The sequence below is a fragment of the Microtus ochrogaster genome, unplaced genomic scaffold, assembly GCF_000317375.1.
Source record: "Microtus ochrogaster isolate Prairie Vole_2 unplaced genomic scaffold, MicOch1.0 UNK6, whole genome shotgun sequence".
Lineage (NCBI taxonomy): Eukaryota > Metazoa > Chordata > Mammalia > Rodentia > Cricetidae > Microtus > Microtus ochrogaster.
The window spans coordinates 8838289-8859428 of record NW_004949104.1 but is presented as its reverse complement, the minus strand read 5'-3'; the positions used below and the strand labels follow the sequence as shown (position 1 = coordinate 8859428).

Here is a 21140-nt window from a genome sequence, read left to right as displayed (position 1 = left end):
CTCTGTGAGTTCGAGACCAGCCTGGTCTACAAGAGCTAGTTCCAGGACAGGCTCCAAAACCACAGAGAAACCCTGTCTCGAAAAACAACAAAAACAAAAACAAAAAAAACCATAGTGGGATCATGCCACAACAAGAAAAAGTAGGACCTTGAGAGATGATGACTCAGTGATTAAGAGCACTGGTTGCTCTTCCAGAGGTCCTCAGTTCAATTCCCAGCACCCATATGGTGGCTCACAACTATAATTATATTTAATTCTATACAGAAGCCAGGTGGTGGTGCACACCTTTAATCACAGCACTCAAGAGTCAGAGGCAGGTGTATCTCTGAGTTCGAAGCCAGATAGGTCTATAAAGCGAGTTCTAGGATAGCCAGATGTAGCAGGCTTTCTTGGACCATCAGCCTCCAAATAATGACACAGAAACTTAGTATTAATTATTAATGTTATGCCTTAGTTTAGGATTGTTTCTAGTTTTTTTTAAAATTTTTTAAAAAATATTTATTTGTTTATTATGTATACATTATTCTGTCTGTGTGTATGCCTGCAGGCCAGAAGTGGGCACCAGACCTCGTTACAGATGGTTGTGAGCCACCATGTGGTTGCTGGGAATTGAACTCAGGACCTTAGGAAGAGCAAGCAATGCTCTTAACCTCTGAGTCATCTCTCCAGCCCCTCTAGTTTTTTTTTTTAAGCTTAAATTAACCCATTTTTATTGATCTGTGTACTGCCCCTAGGTTTGTTTACCTCTACTGTCTCTCCTGCTTTTTTGTTTCCTCTGTGGCTGGCTGACTGGTCCTTGATTGACTGGTGGCTCTTGACTGGCTCCCCATTTTGTCTGCTCACCAACCCCACCTATCCTTCCTTTATCTATCTATTGGCCAGCTAGCTTTTTATTAGACCAGTCAGGTGCCTTAGGCAGGCAGGGTGAAACAGCAACACATCTTTAAGTAGTTAAACAAATGCAACACATCTTTACATAGGAAATAATTATTCTGCAATACATTTTGACATATTTAAATTTCTATTACACAGCAGCCAGAGCTACACAGAAAAAACTTGTCTTGAAAAAAACAAAACCCTCTCTACAGTCTTAAGTGAAGTCTCAAGGGATCTGATGTCCTCTTCTGGTGTGCATATGTGCAGACAAAGCAGCCTTACACATAAAATACATAAATAAGATTTGTTGTTTTTTTTTTGAGACAGGGTTTCTCTGTGTAATTTTGGAGCCTGTCCTGGCACTTGCTCTGTAGATCAGGCTGGTCTCAAACTCACAGAGATCCATGCTTCTGCCTTCTAAGTGCTAGGATTAAAGGCATGCACCACCATGCCCAGTTATAAATAAGCATGTATTTATTTATTTGTTTGTTTGTTTTTCGAGACAGGGTTTCTCTGTAACTTTGGTGCCTGTCTCGGAACTAGCTCTTGTAGACTAGGCTGGCCTCGAACTCCCAGAGATCTGCCTGCCTCTGCCTCCCCAGTGCTGGGATTAAAGGCATGTGCCACCACTGCCCGGCTTATAAATAAGTTTTTAAAAAGTAACATTTTACAAACTTTGGGCCAAGCTATAGTAATCTGTTTTATCAATAGATAGATACATCAAGATTTTCCTTTCTGTGTAATAACTGTTTTTATTTTTTGAAATAATATTTCTTTGTGTAGCCCTGGCTGGCCTGGATTTCTCCCAATAGACCAGACTGACTTTTAACTTGCAAAAATAAACCTGGATCTCCATCCTGAGTACTGGGATTAAAGGTGTTTGCCGTCACCCTGTGCTAGGCATTAAATTTTTTTCTTCCTTAAAAAAAAAATACCTTGGGGACTGGAGAGATGGCTCAGTGGTTAAGAGCCCTGGCTGCTCTTCCAGAGGTCCTGAGTTCAATTCCCAGCAACCATATGGTGGCTCACAGCCATCTGTGGTGGGATCTGGTGCCCTCTTCTGACCTGTAGGCATAATTGTATACATAATAAATACATAAACTTAAAAAAAAACTACCTTTTTAAGGGTTTATGCATATGTGTGTGAATTTGAGTATAGGTTCCCATTGAGTCTAGACACATCAGATCCCTCTAAGTTGGACTTAGAGTTGGTTGTGAGCTACACAGTGTGGGTGCTAGAACTTGGCTCCTTTGGGAGAGCAGCAAGTGCTCTTAACTTCTGATTCATGTTTCCAGCCTGACATTAACTATTTCTAAACATCATGTAAATTAATAGCAATTCATTATATACAATAAAAGATTCTCTTCACTATGAACTATGAGTCATCTATATTAACTTTCAATACTATGAAAAGATTAAGGTATTGGCAAAAGCCACAAACTGCTTGGTGTTTCTTTAGTTTTTTTTTTTTAAAGTTTCTTATTTTTAAAGTAATATTATATACAATATGTACTCCTGCCTTCTCCTCCCCAACTGAGAGGTAATTTGGTTTGTTTGTTTGTTTGTTTTTTGAGACAGGGTTTTTCTGTTTATCTCTGGCTGTCCTGGAACTCCCTCTGTAGATGAGACTGGCCTCAAATTCACAGAGATCCACCTGCCTCTGTCTCCCAAATTCTGGGATTAAAGGTGGGCATCATTTTTTTAATGTGTGCGTATTTGCCTGTGTGTATTTATGTACATTGTGTGTGTGTGTAAGTGTTGAAGGAGACCAGGAAAGCCACTGGATCTTCTGGAACTGGAGTTTTGGACAGTTATCAGTTACCTGGGTTCTGAGGACTGATCAGACATGAGTCCCCTGTAAGAACATCAAATTTTTTGTTAACCACTGAGTCATCTCTCTGACATAAGATTTTTTAAAAAGATTTTATTTATTTATTATGTATACAGTATTCTGCCTGCATGTATGGTTACATGCCAGAAGAGGGCACCAGATCTCATTACAGACGGTTGTGATTGCTGGTAATTGAACTTAGGACCTCTGGAAGAGCAGCCAGTGATCAATTTCTCCAGCCCTTAAAATTCTTTTAAAAATATACTTTATTTTTTTTTATATGTGTGTTTGTCTGAATGTATGTTTATGCACCATGTATGTGCAGTGCATATTCTGAAGGCCAGAAAAGGGCATTATGTCCCCTAGTTAAAGATGGTTGTGAGCTGCCATATAGGTGCTAGAAAATAAACCCAGACATACATGCAAGCAAAATACCTATACACATAAAATAAAAATAAAATAATAAAAATAAAAACTAGCTAGGCACGGTGGAACACTCCTTTCATTCCAGTACTCTCAAAGCAGAGGGTTGTTTTAGAATGTTGGACTCACCTTGAGCCACTCTTTTTTGGGGCGGGGGGGGGCGGCGCTCGCTGGTTAAGACAGTGTTTCTCTGTAGCTTTGGAGCCTGTCCTGGAAACTAGCTCTTGTAGATCAGACTGGCCTTGAACTCAGAGATCCACCTGCCTCTGCCTCCTGAGTATTGGACTGCCCAGCCATCTTGAACCACTACTGGTTCAAGGGATCTTTGGTTTGTTCCCCCATGCTATCCCCAGATAAGGTTTCTCTGTGTAACAGCCCTGACTGTCCTAGAGTTCGTTTTGTAGACCAGGTTGGCCTTTACCTCCCAAGTGCTGGGATTAAAGGCATGTATCACCACCACTTGGCAATTGGAGGCATCTTTGAAAGATTCAATGAAGATGTTTTTCTTCTGGTTACTTTAGCTATCCAGGAAGTCTATTTTTACTTCCTTTAGGATAGGATAAAGATCTTTTTTCCTATTATTACTGAGAGCTGCCCTTTTGCCTTGCTTACCTGTGTTCTACCTTTCCTTCAACTCTAGCAAAAATTGAAATATCAGGGTATAGTAGTCTCTTTGCTCATCCCTCTGGCTGCATTGAGAAATGTTTCTTCCTGTGGCTAAGAGTTATAGTGAGGAGTTCATCTTTAATCCCTGCACTTGGGAAGCAGAGACAGCAGATGTCTGAGTTCAAGGCCAGTCTGGTCTACAGAGTGAGATCCAGGACAGGCTCCAGAGCTACACAGAGAAATCCTGTCTTGAAGAGTAACATCAGGGAATACTTGAGGGGAGTTGCTGTGATTGCAACAGTTCTTTGAGGCATTCTGCTCTTATTCTAAGCATTGTGTCCATGGTGACTAGAAGAGGGCATCAGATCCCCTGGAAGTGGGTAGGCTAGTCATCAGTGGGTAGGGATAGATTGGTTACTGAATCCAGCCCAGTGTATTGCCTCATGCTGCTGTTTGCTCTTTTGGAAGTTCTCTTTTGCTGATGTCTTGTCTAAAAATCTCTCTAAGAAGATATTGAAAGGGGAAGACAAAAGAATGTTCTTCAGCTTCTTCCTAGTCTACTTTTGTATTTTCTCTGCTATCTCTGATTAGTGAATTTTCCTCTTGGCCATGGAATATATTAAAGATAAAAAGGTAAAATTTATGCTGAAATTAATAAGCACAAACTGCACTGAGTAAAATAATTTTAAAGCATTAGTAGATTTCCTCAGTTTCATCCCAAATTCTGATATTCATGGTTTTTATTTTTAAAATTAGGTCAGAAAAAAAGTGCACGCCAGTATCATGTACAGTTCTTTGGTGATGCCCCAGAAAGAGCTTGGATATTTGAGAAGAGCCTTGTTGCTTTTGAAGGAGAAGAACAGTTTGAAAAATTATGCCAAGAAAGTGCGAAGCAGGCACCCACGAAAGCTGAGAAAATCAAGGTGATAGAAGTCCCTTTTATGTGTTTTTAAATAAAAAATTTTAATTCTTAACCAAGTTTATTTTATTTTGACCTTATAGTTGTTTAAGTAGTTTCTTATGTTGGTCATGTACCTTGTTTTATCTGTCTGTCTGTCTGTCTATTTTGACGTAGAGTGTAGACAGACTACTCCTTTGTTTCTCAGCTGCCTAGACCCGAATAATCACATAGAAACTATATTAATTACAACACTGCATTTCCAAAAGTTTAAGTGTGTTCCTACCTAGCTCTTATATCTTAAATTAACCCATTTCTTTTAATCTGTGTATCACCACAAGGCTGTGGTTTACCAGCATCTGTCTCCTTTAGCAGCCATGTGATGTCCCCTTGACTCTGCCTACTCTATATATCTCTGTTCAGATTTCCCGCATGGCTTTATTCTGCTAAGCCATTGGCCAAAACAGCTTTATTCATTAGTCACTAAAGCAACACATATACAGAAGGACTTCCCACATCAGCAGAATCTTACTATGTAGCCCTGGCTGGCCTGAACTTATATAGGTTTGCCTGGAATTCATAGAAATCCTCCTGCTTCTGCCTCTGTAATCTTGGGATTAAAGATGTGTTATCGGCAGGGTGATAGTGGTGCACATTTAATCCCAGCGCTTGAGAGGCAGAGGCAGGAGGATCTCTGTGTGTTTGAGGCCAGCCTGGTCTACAAAGAAAGTTCCAAGGCAGCTAAGGGTACACAGAAAAAGAAAAAAGAAGAAAAAAAAGATGTCAGTCACCATGCCCACCCTAAATTTATCATTTACTTTTACCCAAGTATGTTATTTTTCATTTATTTGGTGACTCACAGAAGTAATTTATTTTTTGATTTTTTTTCTTTTTTATAAATTATATTAGGTAAAACAGAGTTGATTTATAGTTTAAAGAAACGAGTTGTTAGCTGAATTATATCTAAAATTTTAATTGGGTTTTTATAGGTTTTCCTTATCTGATATTGTAAAAATGCTTTTAATTGAGTTACCTTTTATACTATATAATAAAATTCATAATGATTTTGGTTTTTTTTCCAGTTGTTAAAACCTATTTCAGGGAGATTGAGAGCCCAGTGGGAAATGGGCATTGTTCAAGCAGCGGAAGCTGCTAGCATGTCAGTAGAGGAACGGAAAGCCAAATTCACCTTCCTCTATGTGGGGGACCAGCTACACCTCAACCCTCAAGTGGCTAAGGAGGCTGGCATTGTTGCAGAACCTTTGGGAGAAATGGTGCACTCTTCAGGGGCCAGTGAAGAAGCTGCTGCAGACCGTGGGTCTATGAAAGAAGAGGATATTCCCATGAAGAGAAGGCGAAGAGCCAAAAGGTCTAGTTCTGAGAACCAAGAGAGTGACCCTGGCACAGAAAAGAGTACCCCTTCAAAGATGGCAGAGGCTGAACCTAAGAGAGGAGTAGGATCTCCTCCTGGTAGAAAAAGGTCCACAGCTTCTGCTCCACGGAGCAGGAAGGGAGACTCCGCATCCCAGTTTTTAGTCTTCTGTCAAAAACACAGGGATGAGGTAAATATGCTGGTGGGTTCTGAGTTCTTTGTCATGCCACAAGATTTCCAAATTCGAGGAACATTCCTTTATTGCAGAATCCTCTTATTTCTTAGTACACTGCATAAGCACTGTTTAGTTTTTTTCTTTAAAAATTTTTTTTTTAGGATTTTATTTATTATGTATACAGTGTTCTGCCTGCAGGTAGACATACAGGCCAGAAGAGGGCACCAGACCTCATTACAGATGTTTGTGAGCCACCATATGGTTGCTGGGAATTGAACTCAGGACCTCTGGAAGAGCAGCCAGTGCTCTTACCAGTGAGCCAACTCTCCAGCCCTTGACCATTTCTTTTTCCTTCTTCTTAAATCACATGTTTATGGGGAGAGGGTACAGCAGTGTGTATGGGGTCAGAGTACAGCTTCCAGGAGTCAGTTCTCTCCTTCCATGTGGATGGATAGCCGGCTTGATAGCAAGATGGTAAGATTCTTTAAGTCTTTAGTAGTAATATATCAGTCACTGTAGGTCAGACAGTTTCAAAGTAGTTTATATAAATAATAACTTGGCATAGCCCTATGTAGTGGGTACCATTTAAAGGGTGTATACCCCTAGGATCCTCTAATTCAGCAATTCTCAGCCTGTGGGTCAAGACCCTGCTGGGGGTTGGAGGAGACTTTCACAGGGGTCACCTAAGACCATTGAGAAAACATTTACATTATGATTCATAACAAAATTAGTTATTTCAATAACAACAAAAGTAATTTTATTGTTGGGGGTTACCACAACATGAGGAACTGCATTAGAGAGGGTCACAACATTAGGAAGATTGAGACCCACAACTCAATAGTATCTTGGAGTACTACACAAAAATAGTAACAGGTATGAGTCCAATATTTGAAGGCAGCTGCTGATTTTGAGTCTGTCTTGAATGTGATTTGTCTTGATCAGTGTAAATTGAGTCTTGACTCTCTTTGAGAGCTTCAGGAAATAAAATGTGCTTCTTTCATACATTTTTAATCCCAGCACTCGGGAGGCAGAGACAGGCAGAACTCTGAGTTGGAGTCTAGCCTGGTCTACAGAGTCAGTTCCAGAACAGCCATAGCTTCACAGAGAAGCCTTGTTTTGAAAAACTAAAAAATGTGCTTTTTCAAAACCCAAATTGTATCCAAAATAAACATACCAAAGTGGGATCTCACAGGGGAAATGTAGGAAGGGCCCGGGATACAGGTAGTGAGACACTGGGGCTAAGCCAGCTTTGTGCTCTGCTGGAATTCTGAGGCTTGGTAAGATGTAGTGCTAGGGTGTACTGAGGGCTGGACTAAGCCTAGTAGGGCCAACCGTTGGGCAGGTGGGGTGGAATAGTAGATCTTCTGTTCTTCTGAGTACCATTCTTCAGGAGTCACGGCATCCCAGTAAGTCCAGTCACACCAATGGAAATTGAAGCCTTCAAGGAGAGTGATGCGGCCAGCTCTTGTAGGCACACAGTCGGGGCTTTCTGGATGGCAGATTTGGCACTTTAATCCCTGGCAACAATATTACTCCTTGGATAGCAAACCAGCCCCCAAATCGGGGATGTATGCGTACACCTGCTATGTGCTGGGTCCCCCATGGGTCAGGATCCACCTCTTGTCCTTGGTAGTATTAAGCAGCCCCTGCCACATTGGCTGCAGTCTGAGCACTGGTTGGGGTGGACCTCATAGTCAGCAATGATTCCATTTGCAGTTCTGGAAACTTCTCTGCAACATTCCTCAGGTGGTAGGAAACACACTGATGCACAGGGTCTCTCAGTGGTTGAAGGTGGTAGCTCTTTAAGAAGGGTTTGAGGGCTTTGTCAAACATAACAGGTGTGCTGAGTACCAGGAAGGCCAAAGGAAAGCACAGCACTATACAATTCTAAAAAATTGTCAGTGGTAGTTGTGATCTGTTCCTATAGCATATTATATCAGAATGGATTTAGTAGATGTTGAAGAAAGCCAGCTACTTACTGCTATGTAGATAGAGTCTGTTGCTTCTGTAAAGTCTGAAGAATACAATATATTCACTCTTTATTTGTACCTCAGTATCTACCTGTGTTCATCCAAAAAGAGTAAGTGGTCAGCTGAGAAGGTGTGTGCTTTTGCCCAGGTGCCAAGTATGCCCAGAGATGTGTTAACACTTAGTAGCAAACCATGATTAACTATTGGATTTGACATGGTACAAAATACTTAGTAGTATGTGGTCATTTTCCATGTGGGCAGGGTATGATGATAAGCTCTAAATGGATACCACCAGTATTTGGCATCTAGGCTGGAACATAATTGGTGAGGAACTGTGTGCTCTTATCCTTTGGAAGTTGGGCAAGGCTATGCCAAATGTGAACTCTAGCTAGCTATATTCCAGCATGCTCTAGGCTTTTTCTTTGGCATCTAACCATAGAAAAATTAGGTGCTTGGTTAAAAGAACTGGATGCTCTTCACCAATTCCCAGCAACCACATGGTGGCTTATAAACCATTTATCATGAGATCTGGTGCATGCAGACGTGCATGCAGATAGAGCGCTCATATACATAAAATAAATCTAAATAAGTATTAAAAGAAAGGAGAATTTAGACTACTGTCCAGAGACCTCCTCCATTCTTATTTCTTTCTGGGGCCCAGGTTCATTTCCTCTAACCCTTGTGGTACTAAGAATTGTAACTGAACTCGTAGATTGGCACCTTGATGAGAACAATGTAGACCAAGGTAAAGGTGCGCAGTAGTTAGAGTTCACTTACATATTCATCTGTCCTGTTCCATTCAAGCTTAAAACTGTGACTGTAAGGCCCACTAGGGCCATTACGTTGGGTTCAGGTGCTGTTCAGAAAAGGATGGCAGTGTTCACAGTTCCAATGTTGTTCATCCCCAAAGGCTGTTTTTTTGAGGTAGGGTTTCTCTTTGTGGTCCTTCCTGTTCTAGAACTCTCCACATAAATCACCCTGGCCTTGAATTCACAGAGATCTACCTGACTTTGCCTCAGTGCTGGGATCTGGGATTAAAGGCATGCACCACCATGCCCAATTAAGGCTAGCTTTTTGTGTTGTTTGTTTGTTTGTTGTTGTTGTTGTTGTTGTTGTTCAGTTTTTAAATTTTTATGTATGTTTAAAAGTAGATGAGGCAGAGCTCTGTGAGTTTGAGGCCAGCCTGGTCTACAAGAGCTAGTTCCAGGACAGGCTCCAAAGTGACAGAGATACTGTGTTTTGAAAAAACCAAAACAAACAAACAAACAAAAAGTTTGTGTGCATTTGCCTTCAGAGGTTATAGAGATGTGAGATCAGTGGAGCAGGAGTTACAGGCAGTTATTAACTGCCTCATGTGGGTGCTGAGAATTGAACTTGTGTCCTCTGCAAGAACAATATATATTATTGTTTCTAACTGCTTAGCTATTTCTCCAGTCCTCAAAGCTGTTCTTTTAAAAACATTTTTTTATTTTTATTTTTTAAATATTTATTTATTTATTATGTATACAATACTCTGTCTGTGTGTATGTCTGCAGGCCAGAAGAGGGCACCAGACCTCTTTACAGATGGTTGTGAGCCACCATGTGGTTGCTGGGAATTGAACTCAGGACCTTTGGAAGAGCAGGCAATGCTCTTAACCACTGAGGCATTTCTCCAGCCCCTTTTTTATTTATTTTATTTTATTTTTTATTTATTTTGTATGCAGTTAGCCATAAGAGGGCACCAGACCTCAGTACAGATGGTTGTGGACCACCATGTGGTTGCTGGGAATTGAACTCAGGACCTTTGGAAGAACAGGCAATGCTCTTAACCTCTGAGCCATCTCTCCAGCCCCTAAAAACATTTTAAATAATTTACTAATTCTTATTTTATGTGCATTGGTGTTTTTCCTGCATGTATGTCTATGTGAGGGTGTTATATCCCTTGGAATTATAGAGAGTTGTAAACTGTCCTGTGGGTGCAGGGAATTGAACCTGGGCTCTCTAGAAGAGCAGTCAGTACTCTTAGCTGCTGAGCCATCTCTCTAGCCTCTTAAAGCTGTTATAAAAATGGTTTTGAATTAGTCAAGGGCCAGCTTTTGAGGCACATAACTCTCTTAGGCTACCTGAACCCTCTTTTGCTAGGGTTATTGGATAGAAGACCCAAGACTTGAGGATATTTGGTTGCTACCTTTTGACTTTGTGTGTACGCATATGTATATGTTCATATGGATATCAGTACCTATGTATGCATCTGCATGTGGAAGCCAGAGGTCAGTGTTGAGTGTCTTCTTCAACTGTTTCTCCATCTTACTATTATTATTTTAAAAAGTGTGTGTGTATATGACAGGTCTTGGTGGGTACTCATGCTTTGGTTTATCTGTGGTGGTCAGAGGACAACTACATGGAGTTGGTTCTCTCCTTACATTTTTACTTTGGAGTCTGGTGATTGAACTCAGATCCTGACTTCAACCTTTACAAATACAAAAGCTCGTGAACTATCTTGAAATAAGTGGTAGGCTAGAGTATGTTTCTGAGCTTAGTATGCTTTTGTTCTTGTGTCTTTTCTCTATTCCTACCTCTTGAATTCAACTGCATATTAGAAATCCTTGGGAACCCTTTGAAGTATAGATGTCAGACATATATAGATTGACTTGATCTTAGGTAGGATCTAAACACCATTGGCTTTAACCCTATGGTTATTGCCATCTGCAGTTAAGCTGGGAGTTGTTGCTCAGTGATTACTGTGTACCCAAACCACCTAGAAGACTTGTGAAAATGCATATTCTTTGCTAGTAGGTTCGGAGGGCCTTCAGCATATTCCAAGGGTACTGATACTCAGTAAGTGGAGAATCTGTTGCCTTTGTAGACCAGTTATCTTGGTGCTGGTTTAGCTTAGACAAAAATTAGGGCTTGCTTGTTAACTGTCGTCTGTATTTCTTATCTATGACTTGGATTGAAAGATGGAGTGTGGCTACTGTAGTTGGTGAGGATGACATAATAGACCTCACTCCATGCTCAGAGAAGCATTTTTGCACAACTTTCTGGACTACTAATTTTTCAAGGATGTCTAGGAAATTAGGATTTAAAAAAATGACTCAGTGTTTTTTAAAAAGTACTTTTTGTTTTGTTTTTCAAGACAGGGTTTCTCAGTGTAGCTTTGGTACCTGTTCCTGAACTTGCTCTGTAGCCCAGGCTGGCCTTGAACTCACAGAGAACCTCCTGTCTCTACTTTCTGAGTGCTGGAATTAAAGGCGTGTGCCACTACCGCCTGGCTAAAAGTATGTTTTCTATTCATCATTTGTCAGTTATTTTCACTTAGAAATTTTTAGTGAATCACTGAATTGGTTATGTGCTATTTTTCTCTGAACCAAATTTTCTGGACAAAATTCTATACTGTGGGAATAAAAATGTTACATACTCAATTTCATGGGACTGTGTATTTGGTTTTATGTAAATCACAATGAATTTTGTGAGTGTAGAGTTCTTATTGTCCTCCTTTCTGTTTTCATAGGTTGTAGCTGAACATCCAGATGTCTCAGGGGAGGAGATTGAAGAATTACTTGGATCCCAATGGAGCATGCTCAACGAAAAGCAGAAAGCACGATATAATACAAAGTTTTCCCTAATGACCTCTGCCCAGTCTGAAGAAGACTCTGGTAAACATGCGTGCGCGCGCATGCACGCATGCGCACACACACACACACACACACACACACACGTCTTTTGCTTGGATGTGATGTGTAGAGTGTCACCACATGAACAGTGTTCATGATCCCATCAGTGCATGTCGTTATCATTTTCTCCCTTATCACCAGTGCAGTTCTTGATGCTGTTCAGGACCTCACTTTATTGTTTACACAGAGTAGGGATTCTGGTTGCAGTATTTGAAGGGGTGGTATAGGAGAGAAGAAGAAAGGAAAGGTGTGTGGTTCTAGCACTTTGGGTTTAGTGGCATGGGTCAGGTCCAGTGGAGAACAGTTAGTTCTTAGCAGAACTTACAAGTGAGATGACTGGTTGACCTTCACTTAGGTGTCTATTTCTAGGTTTTCAGTTTAAAATTTAAAATACACTGCATCAAATACCAGTTTAGGCTATGGCAAGATGAGGAAGACCTGGAAATGTGTAACAGGTTTGTTACATGTAAGCACTTAGACACACAAGCTGGGAAAAAAAAAAACCTTTTAATGTAAAAATAAAGTGTAATGTGTTTGAGTGTTAAATAAAAATAAATAGTCTGTAACTCTTAAGGTTCATTATTGAGTTTTGGAAATGCTAGACATCAAAGCTAAGGCATCCTAAGTTGTCCTAGAATAACTGCCAGGTATTAGATTGTGACAGTACATACACTGGTAGCCCCTTTGCACCTCCTGGAGATATTCATCTTAATTTAGGGCTTGCTAGGCGTCTGAGTTACTTTGCTGCTGCTATAACAAAGCACCATGACCAAGGCAACTTATAGAAGAAAGATTATTGGTGGCTATTCTGCTGACTTAGTGTTAGGGAACTCCGATTTCTTTCTTTTTGGTTTTTTGAGACAGGGTTTCTCTATGTAACAGCCCTGACTATACTGGAACTCATTCTGTAGATCAGGTTGACCTTGAACTCACTGAAATCTGCCTGCCTCTGCCTTTTTAGTGTGTGCCATTACTGTCCTGCAAACTCTTGGATTTCTTTAGGAAGAGCGGTGTCTCATCCTAGATAAAGTAGGCAATGCTCTGGGTGTTCATGGGAAAGAAAAAGAATCACCTCACAGTGAAAAACCTGCTGCTGGTCAGTAACCTGGAACTCAGTGTTTAAGGTTGTGAGTGCAAACCAGTTGAAGTGTCTAATTGGGTGTGCCACATGGTGTTTATGACTCCTATAGTGTGAGCTTACTCCTGCTGTTTCAGACTCTGCAGGCAGACCTACAGTGGTGTGGTTAGGATTAAAGCCTAGTCAAGATTTTGTTAGGTCTTGTTTATACTAGCTGAGAGTTAACTGACTGCTTGATTCCTTCAATAGTAATTTAAATTCCAGACCTGAGGAACAGCCCTGTGCAGTTGCTGGCACCTAAAGCATGGCACTTTGGCCTCCTCCTGAGGCTTTCTGGACATGGCTGTGGTGGTGTGTTCTGTCCCAAAAGGTAGTGAGTATGAGAATGACAGTATTCTTAAGTTTTGTAAACAGTGAAGCCTGCTGGCATAACTTGTAGTCCCAGCTACTCAAGAAGCTGAGGCAGGAGGATTCAAGCTATGTCCAGCCAGTGTAGTGAGTTTTTTTTTTTCTTTTTTGTCAAAATAAAACGTAAAAAGATGGCTGGGAATGTAATTTAAGTCCTGGGTTCTATTCTCAGTACCATACACATACATACATACATACATACGTACGTACGTACGTACGTACGTACATACATACGTACATACATACGTACATACAAGAAGTTTGATAAGTCGAACCCTAACAGTTATGCAAGTGAAAATAATTTGTATTAAAATTAAACTTTAGCACATTCAAAGTGATTGTCTCTCTAAAATTTATTCCCTTGCCTTCCTTCATATCTTTTGAGGTCAGTGACATTTGGATACTTTATCATAGATTAATGATATTTCCAGACACCTAAAATAAGGCACTGTCAAATGTATAGCAGAAAGCATATAACTTTAAGATGTAGCGGTGGTGGCGCACGCCTTTAATCCCAGCACTCGGGAGGCAGAGGCAGGCGGATCTCTGTGAGTTTGAGACCAGCCTGGTCTACAAGAGCTAGTTCCAGGACAGGCTCCAAAACCACAGAGAAACCCTGTCTCGAAAAACAAAAACAAAAAAAAACCTTTTATTTAAGAGAACAAATAGTAGCAACTTTTATCTGTTTTGTTTTGTTGTTTGAGACAGGGTTTCTCTGTGCAATATAACCTTGGCTGTCCTGGAACTTGCTATGGACACCAGGCTGTATAGTTGGAAATTTTTGTGTCTGAACCACCTGCTCCCTAATAACTGGCAGCCGCTTCCCAAATAATTGACTTGGAAATTTAATATAAATTATAAATGCTCGGCCAGTAGCTCAGGCTTGTTACTTACTAGCTCTCACAACTTAACCCATTTCTATTAATTTCTGTGCTGCTCTGAGCCTTGTGGCTTTTACCTCTAACACTTTTTGTATGTCCAACTCATGCTCCATCTGGCTGGTGACTCCTCAGACTCTGTCCTTCCTCATCCTATCATTCTCAGTTTGACTTTTGTACCTATCTTTATCCTGTTCAACTACTGGCTAGTCAGCTTGTTTATTAAAACCAATTATAGTGACATATTTACACAGTGTACAAAGGATTATTCCACAGTTAGGCTGTCATCTGCCTGCCTCTGCATCCCAAGTGCTGGGATTAAAGGCATTTGCCACCACCTGACCTTATTTAACTTTTTTAGATCTGTTTTATGTGGTTTATTGCTTTGCCTACATGTATGTATATCTACATAGAGGCCAAAAGAAGGTGTTGGAATTACAGGTGATTGTCAGCTACAATGTGGATTCTGGGAATCAAACCCAGGTCCACTATAAGAACAAGTACTCTAAACCACTGAACTATCTTTCCAGCCCTTAAATTGTAGTTTTTTTTAAAAGTTGACTTAAATTCTACTTGTCTTTACATGTTACTAAATAAATGCTTTTCCTCACTTCGAGACAGTGTCCTGCTGTGCAGCCAACACTGGTATTGAACTCAAACCTTCTCGTGCTATGCCTTTCTCCTTGTGTGCTGGGATTACCATGTCTTAACTGTAAACAGTTTTTTAAAAAAGACTGGTGCTGTTAAATGATCCTTCTATACACTGTGAATATGTATTACTCCCATTGTTTAATAAAGATCTGATTGACTGGTAGCCAGGCAGTAAGTATAGGTTGGACAGCCAGACTAAGAATGCTGGTAGGAAGAAGGAGAGACAGAGAGAGCAAAACATGATGGAGGACAGGTAAAGCCACGAGCCATGTGGTAGTGCGTAAATTAATAAAAATGGGTTAATTTAAGTTGTAAGAGCTAGTTAGTAATAAGTCTCGAGTAATGGGTAGAGCATTTGTAATTAATACAAGCCTCTGTTAGTTATTTGGGATAGGAATACTCCCCTTTTAACTTGGTTATATTTAAATTTAATGCTATATTTTTAATGTATATTAAAGTACAATGGTAAGATAATAATTAATTAAAATATTTGTGGGTCCTTGTTCTGTTTTGCAAAGAATTGATCTGTAAAACATTGACCTTGGACATGTACCTTTTTGCTGAATACCTGTCACTATTTGCATGATGAATGCCAGAGCATGTTGTGAACTCTCTTTTTCCTCTGCATTTATCCCAATTCTCATTCTTCATTCCAAGGTAATATAAATGGAAAAAAAAGAAATCACACGAAGAGGACAGATGATCCTCCAGAAGATGCTGATGTTGGAGATGCACCCCGGAAAAGGCTCAGGACAGAGAAGCACAGTCTGCGGAAGGTAATGTTCTGGGCTTTCCTGGCCTGTAAGAATATATGCTATAGAATTCTTGAGATTCAGCTAAGATATAGGCAGTGAGGTATTTTGGGCTCTTGCCAAAGTGGTATTCAGAAGTAAGGCGTGCCCTTTTTCTCCATTGCAAAGACCACTGAAGAAAGGACTTGCTCATTAGCAATTAGGAACATCACCACAGAACTATTGATACTAGTCTGTTCAAGAAAACATCCTGATGCTTTGAGTAATACACAATATTTTGATTTTATGAGTTAAAAATTACTCTTAGGTTGAAGGGGGTTAGTTCAATGCTAGATTACTTAAGTAGAATAAGCCCAATATTTAGTTTCATTGCCAATACTAGTCAAAACATTTTGTCTGTAGGGATTATTATTTAATCAGTGTGTGGATGAGGTACATGAAACACATTAAAGATACTTTGCACAGCAATAGGAAGTTAAAGAATCTATGATAGATACTGGAAATGGATTACATGAATTTATTCACTTTGTCAGTAATTCATGATCTTGTTTACTCACTGGGAATCCAGTCTGGGCATCATAGAGGCAAAATTGAAACTACAGTATGGGTGAAAAGGCAACTCAGGGCCTTGAGCCTCAATATTGCCAGCATCTGTTAGGACAACTTGCTTGGTCTCTGATAGGAAGTGAAACTGACCAATATCCATGTGTGTAAAGCAGCAGTGGATTTCTCTGTCTGCTATTTGAAGTCCACACAGAGAGGGTGAGCCTGTTAGCACTATTTGTTTCAACTGTCTAAGATATCTAAATAACTTTTTGGTAAATTGAATTTAAAGGATTCTCACCATTATGTCCAGAGTTTTCATTTCTTTGTTTTTTTTTTTTTTTTAGTACTAGGAATTGAATCCATGGTTATGCCAGGCACATGTTCTACAACTAGATGGCCCCCCTTTTTTGTTTTGAATCTTTATTTTTAATGAATTACTTCTATTTTTGTATGTGTGTAATTGTATTCCATGGAGGCAACAAAAGGGTGTATAATCAATTGGAGGTCGAATTCCAGATGTTTGTGAGTTGCCAGACAAGCGTGCCAAGACCCAAACTTTGGTCCTCTGCAAGATCAGCAAGTGACATCTCCTCAGTTTTTCTTTTCAAAGTGGGATATCACTAAATTGTCTAGCCTGGTCTTGAACTCACTCATTAGCCCAGACAGCTTTGAGTTTATGATTCTCCTGCCACAGTCTCCCAAGTAGTTAAAATTATAAATGGATAGTGACTGATTCAGCATGTTGAAACTGTCCCCCCAATCTTTAGCTGTGGAAGGTGTTTTATTATTGATCTCTGAGAGCTAAATATTGTCTAAAAATTTGAAATCCCCAGTAGTAGTACACTAGTAATGCTGGAACTGACATAGAAGGGATGACTATTTGATTGGACCTTTTGAATAGAAAACTAGGGGGGCTGGAGAGATGGCTCAGTGGTTAAGAGCATTGCCTGCTCTTCCAAAGGTCCTGAGTTCAATTCCTAACAACCACATGGTGGCTCACAACCATCTGTAAAGAGGTCTGGCGCCCTCTTCTGGCCTTCAGGCATACAGACAGAATATTGTATACATAATAAATAAATATTTAAAAAAATGAATAGAAAACTAGATTTCCTCTGCTTTGGATTCAGTGGGACGTTTAGACAGCACATGAAATATAACTTATGTAATGTATCTTAACACAACTATGGCAGGTATTGGCACAGCCCTGCCTATAGTACCGGTCTGACAGCTTCTAGCATAGGAGGTAAGAAAAGAATCAGTTCATAGTATTTAAAAAATCAGTTTGGGAAACTGTGGTCTTCTTGAGTGTGAGGAACACATTTTCAAAGGAAGAAGTTTCTGTTGTGTAAATTTCCAGCAACGTGTGTTCATTCACATTAGGAGAATTTTTTTCCTTTATTTTCTTTCTCTTTGTCTGCCCCCCCCCCTTTTTGAATAATAGAGAGAGACAATCACCGACAAAACGGCCAGGACAAGCTCTTACAAGACCATAGAGGCAGCCTCCTCGCTCAAGAGCCAGGCAGGTAATGTGGTCAGGCTCCTTTATTCCTGGCTCCTCTGGGTGCCTGGGCGGGTAAGCAGGGCAGCCTGCTCCTGCTCTTGGGGAGCCTCTAGTCTGGGCACCTGAGAGGTATAGAGATAAATGAGAGCAGGGTTGGGCAACTCCAGGGATGCCTCAGAAGAGTCAACAATTAAGCTAGGATCAAATCAAGTATGAAAGATCTTGTGGAATTGAAAAATAACTGATTTAATGTGCAAATTGTCATAACCATATTGAAGTTACTTTTCTTCTGATTTTTCACTTAACTTTTTAAATTTGAAATTTTATTAGAAGAGAAATTTAAACCAGAAATACTCAGATTTCTTTATGAGTTGTTACTATAAATTCTTTCACTCTAATTTAGGCTCCTGATGGTTCATACTTACCAACCAAGAGTAAAAGTCAAGACTAGTTGTTTCTATTTCATATGAATAAGAAAGCAGCTTAAAGGATTTTCTATGAAAACCAGCTAAGCAGTAAAAAGGACAAAATCAGACTTTTTGACCTGTTGGTGGATTATCCTGTTAAGACATCTGTCTCATTGATTAGCACAGGTGGTCTCCTTCTCCAACTTTGGGGTGAGGAGGTATGGTTGGAAAGACTGTTTTCTTTGTGCTGCACAAGATGATCAGGTTTTTAAAAACCAGCTATTTTTTAAGCAAACACTTGTGGATGATTGGAAATTTGAACATAGAACAGCTATTTTTAAATATTAAAGTGATACTATATTTAAGTTTTTACTTTAGAGGTATACACTAGGCTTTTTATGCATGAAATTCTATATGGAATTTGTATCAGATATAATTGTAGAGGGCGGGATCATGGATCCAAGTGTGGATGAAGCTGCACTGGCCTTGGGTTGTTGGTTTTGGTGGGGTGTAGACAGTAGTATGTGGGACTCATTGTATAGTTTGCTTTTTAAAAAAAATACAGTCAAGAGTTTTTATGATAAAAAGTTAAAGCCTTACTGACAACTAAGGATGTCATCTTTACAGTTTAACTTACTTCACTCATTTAAAGCAGTAAGGAGGTGGAAGATTTAAGATTTTAAACTTGATAAAATAAACTTACTTTACAGCAACGAAAAATCTGTCCGATGCTTGCAAACCACTGAAGAAGCGAAATCGGGCTTCTGCAACTGCATCTTCAGCACTGGGGTTTAGCAAAAGTTCATCTCCTTCTGCATCCTTAACTGAGAATGAGGTAAAATAATGATAGTGATATCATGGCATTCACGTGAAGGCCATTAGTTACTCAAGTTGCAATGTGAGTGAAAATCTATTTTAAAAGAATTATGTTGGTGTTCTCCATAGGATAGGTGAGATTCAGGTGTTCTTAGCCATCTAAAATTCACAAACTTGAAAAAAATAGTGCACTGAGCACTTTGAATACAAATACATACATGCACATGGTGAATGTTTAAGTGTCATATTTTAGTCTTGTTGCAGAGTAATTGTTGCAATCTGTTTTAAAATGGTATGTTCTGTAAACCTCACTTTGTTTTCTCACATGAAAGGAAATTCACACTGGCTTTACCAGGATATGCTACAATGGCCACTGAACACTGTTGGCCATACTGACACTGGCCACTGTGCACTCACACTGGTGGATCGGAGGGGTTGAAAAACCTGTGGGGAAGCCAAAGGTTTCTTGGTCCTCATGCGTTGCTTGTCTCTGATACTTTGTTCTGGCATATTTCAGATGTGAGTGTGGAGACAAGTTAGAACTGTCACTATACTAAGATTCCTATGTTCTCTGAACTTGCAGAATATATGATAGCAGAGAAGTCGGTGGTACTATAACAAGCTGCAGCTGCCATCACTGTAGTGTAGCATGTTCTAAAGTCTGCCATTGCCAAAACGAGCAGCTACAGATGAAGGAAGGGTGTTTGTTGTTTTGTTTTGTTGTTTTTCTGTTTCTATTTTTGTTTTGTTTTTGTATAGAGGTGGTTTTAATTTGATTTGATTCTAGTGACTACCTTTATGGATCTTACTTTCCATTTTTAATTTCTTGTTATCTTGGTCTCTATAATTCTGTGGGTTTTTTTTTTTTGATTGTAGACTAGAGATTTATTTTCACAATATTTGCAAGGAGTTGATAATCTTGGTCTTTATGGAACAGGATAGTGATGTGGGAACTAGACAGTCCCCTTTCTCCTTTTGAATCAAAGGCAGCACTTCTGGCCTGGCCTCTACTGTGGTCCCTAGTAGAAGGTTGGATGTGTCTTTGCTGTTTCTTCCCATTAATGGAGGACTGGGCTTTCCATTGCATGATGGTCAGGGACCTGGTTGGCCAATGGAACACCCTTGAGAAACTCTGTTGTTCACTGCTCTGAACCTGAAAGTGTGATGTAAATCCAAACTGTTTCCTTAGTTTGATGTCAGTCACAGACCAACTCAGTCATAATTTCAAGTGCTCATATTCACAGGTCTGGGACTTGCTGATAGTTGCTATATGTAGAAAACTAAGCATTTTGTTTAAGTGTGTACATTCAAGTCATTGCTGAGCTTTTATCTAAAATGTTACTAATACAAAAAGACTAGTTTTATACAAATTATTTTCCATTTTCCTCTCTTATCCACATTTAGATTAGCAGTCTAGAAAATTAATAAAGATGGTCTAAAGTTCCAGATAGTCATGTTAAAAATGGAAGGTTTCTGTTCTAGAAACCTCTTCATTTAGACATTTAAGTTGGAATTTTCATTTATGATTTTTTTTTTAAGTGCTGGGGTTGGAACCCAGGGACTTGTGAATCCTGTTCTACCGTTATGTTATATTCCAGCCTTATAAAGATTATAAACAAGTTTTTCTTACTTAATATGTTGGTTTAGTTGTCCAAGTGATATTTTACTTATGTTGTCAGAAATGGGAGAGAGAAAAATACTGAATTACTGAACTTTTGTCTGTCATTCTTGATCATCGGCATTGGGTATTGAAGGTGACAACAGTGAGGGTGGATCAGAGACAGCAGCTGGTGCCATCTCTGGCTTAATAGTCTGAACTTGGAAAGACTAAGATAAAGCATTTTGTAACAAGACTTAGTTGCAGCACCAGAAAGTTGGTAGATGATTTAAGTACATTTATATTATGTAGGCGATGCATTAAATTAAAATCCCTTCTTAAATTTTGAAGGTGATAACATAAATCTCACAGTATACATTACGTTCTTTATATAAAATAAATTTTTAGGCCTTCTCTATTGGACTACTTGTATGACTTGTGTGACTATTCTTTATAGCTTGTTTTATAGAGTTGCACTGTTAATTTAAAAACATTAGGTGAACAAGTAGATTTGTCCAGTATGCGTCAGTACTACTGACCCCGACAGCAAATGTTTACAGGTGTACAGTGCTGAGTGCCTGAAACACATGAGCAAAGCTTTAGTGTTATGAAAAGCTGTGGAGACTGTTGAATCTAGTTCTAATGTGAAAATTACTGTTTGGGGAATCAGGCCACCTCTTCGCTTTGGAACACTTATGT

At 39.6% G+C, this 21140-nt stretch overlaps 1 protein-coding gene and 1 pseudogene across 5 annotated transcripts in view; one reads left to right on the top strand and one right to left on the bottom strand.

Annotated features, from left to right (window-relative positions):
• The window catches only part of Nsd2 (nuclear receptor binding SET domain protein 2), a 69785-nt gene that overhangs the window by 22123 nt on the left and 26522 nt on the right, over positions 1–21140 (top strand). For all 5 annotated transcript variants that reach the window (XM_013353369.2, XM_013353367.2, XM_026788739.1 and 2 more), the window contains 6 exons: positions 4494–4660; positions 5718–6197; positions 11645–11789; positions 15480–15598; positions 17562–17643; positions 18739–18863. In XM_013353369.2, the coding sequence (XP_013208823.1) occupies positions 4494–4660; positions 5718–6197; positions 11645–11789; positions 15480–15598; positions 17562–17643; positions 18739–18863 (1118 nt within the window). The remainder of the gene's footprint in view (positions 1–4493; positions 4661–5717; positions 6198–11644; positions 11790–15479; positions 15599–17561; positions 17644–18738; positions 18864–21140) is intronic.
• LOC101999108 lies at positions 7421–8039 on the bottom strand (annotated as a pseudogene).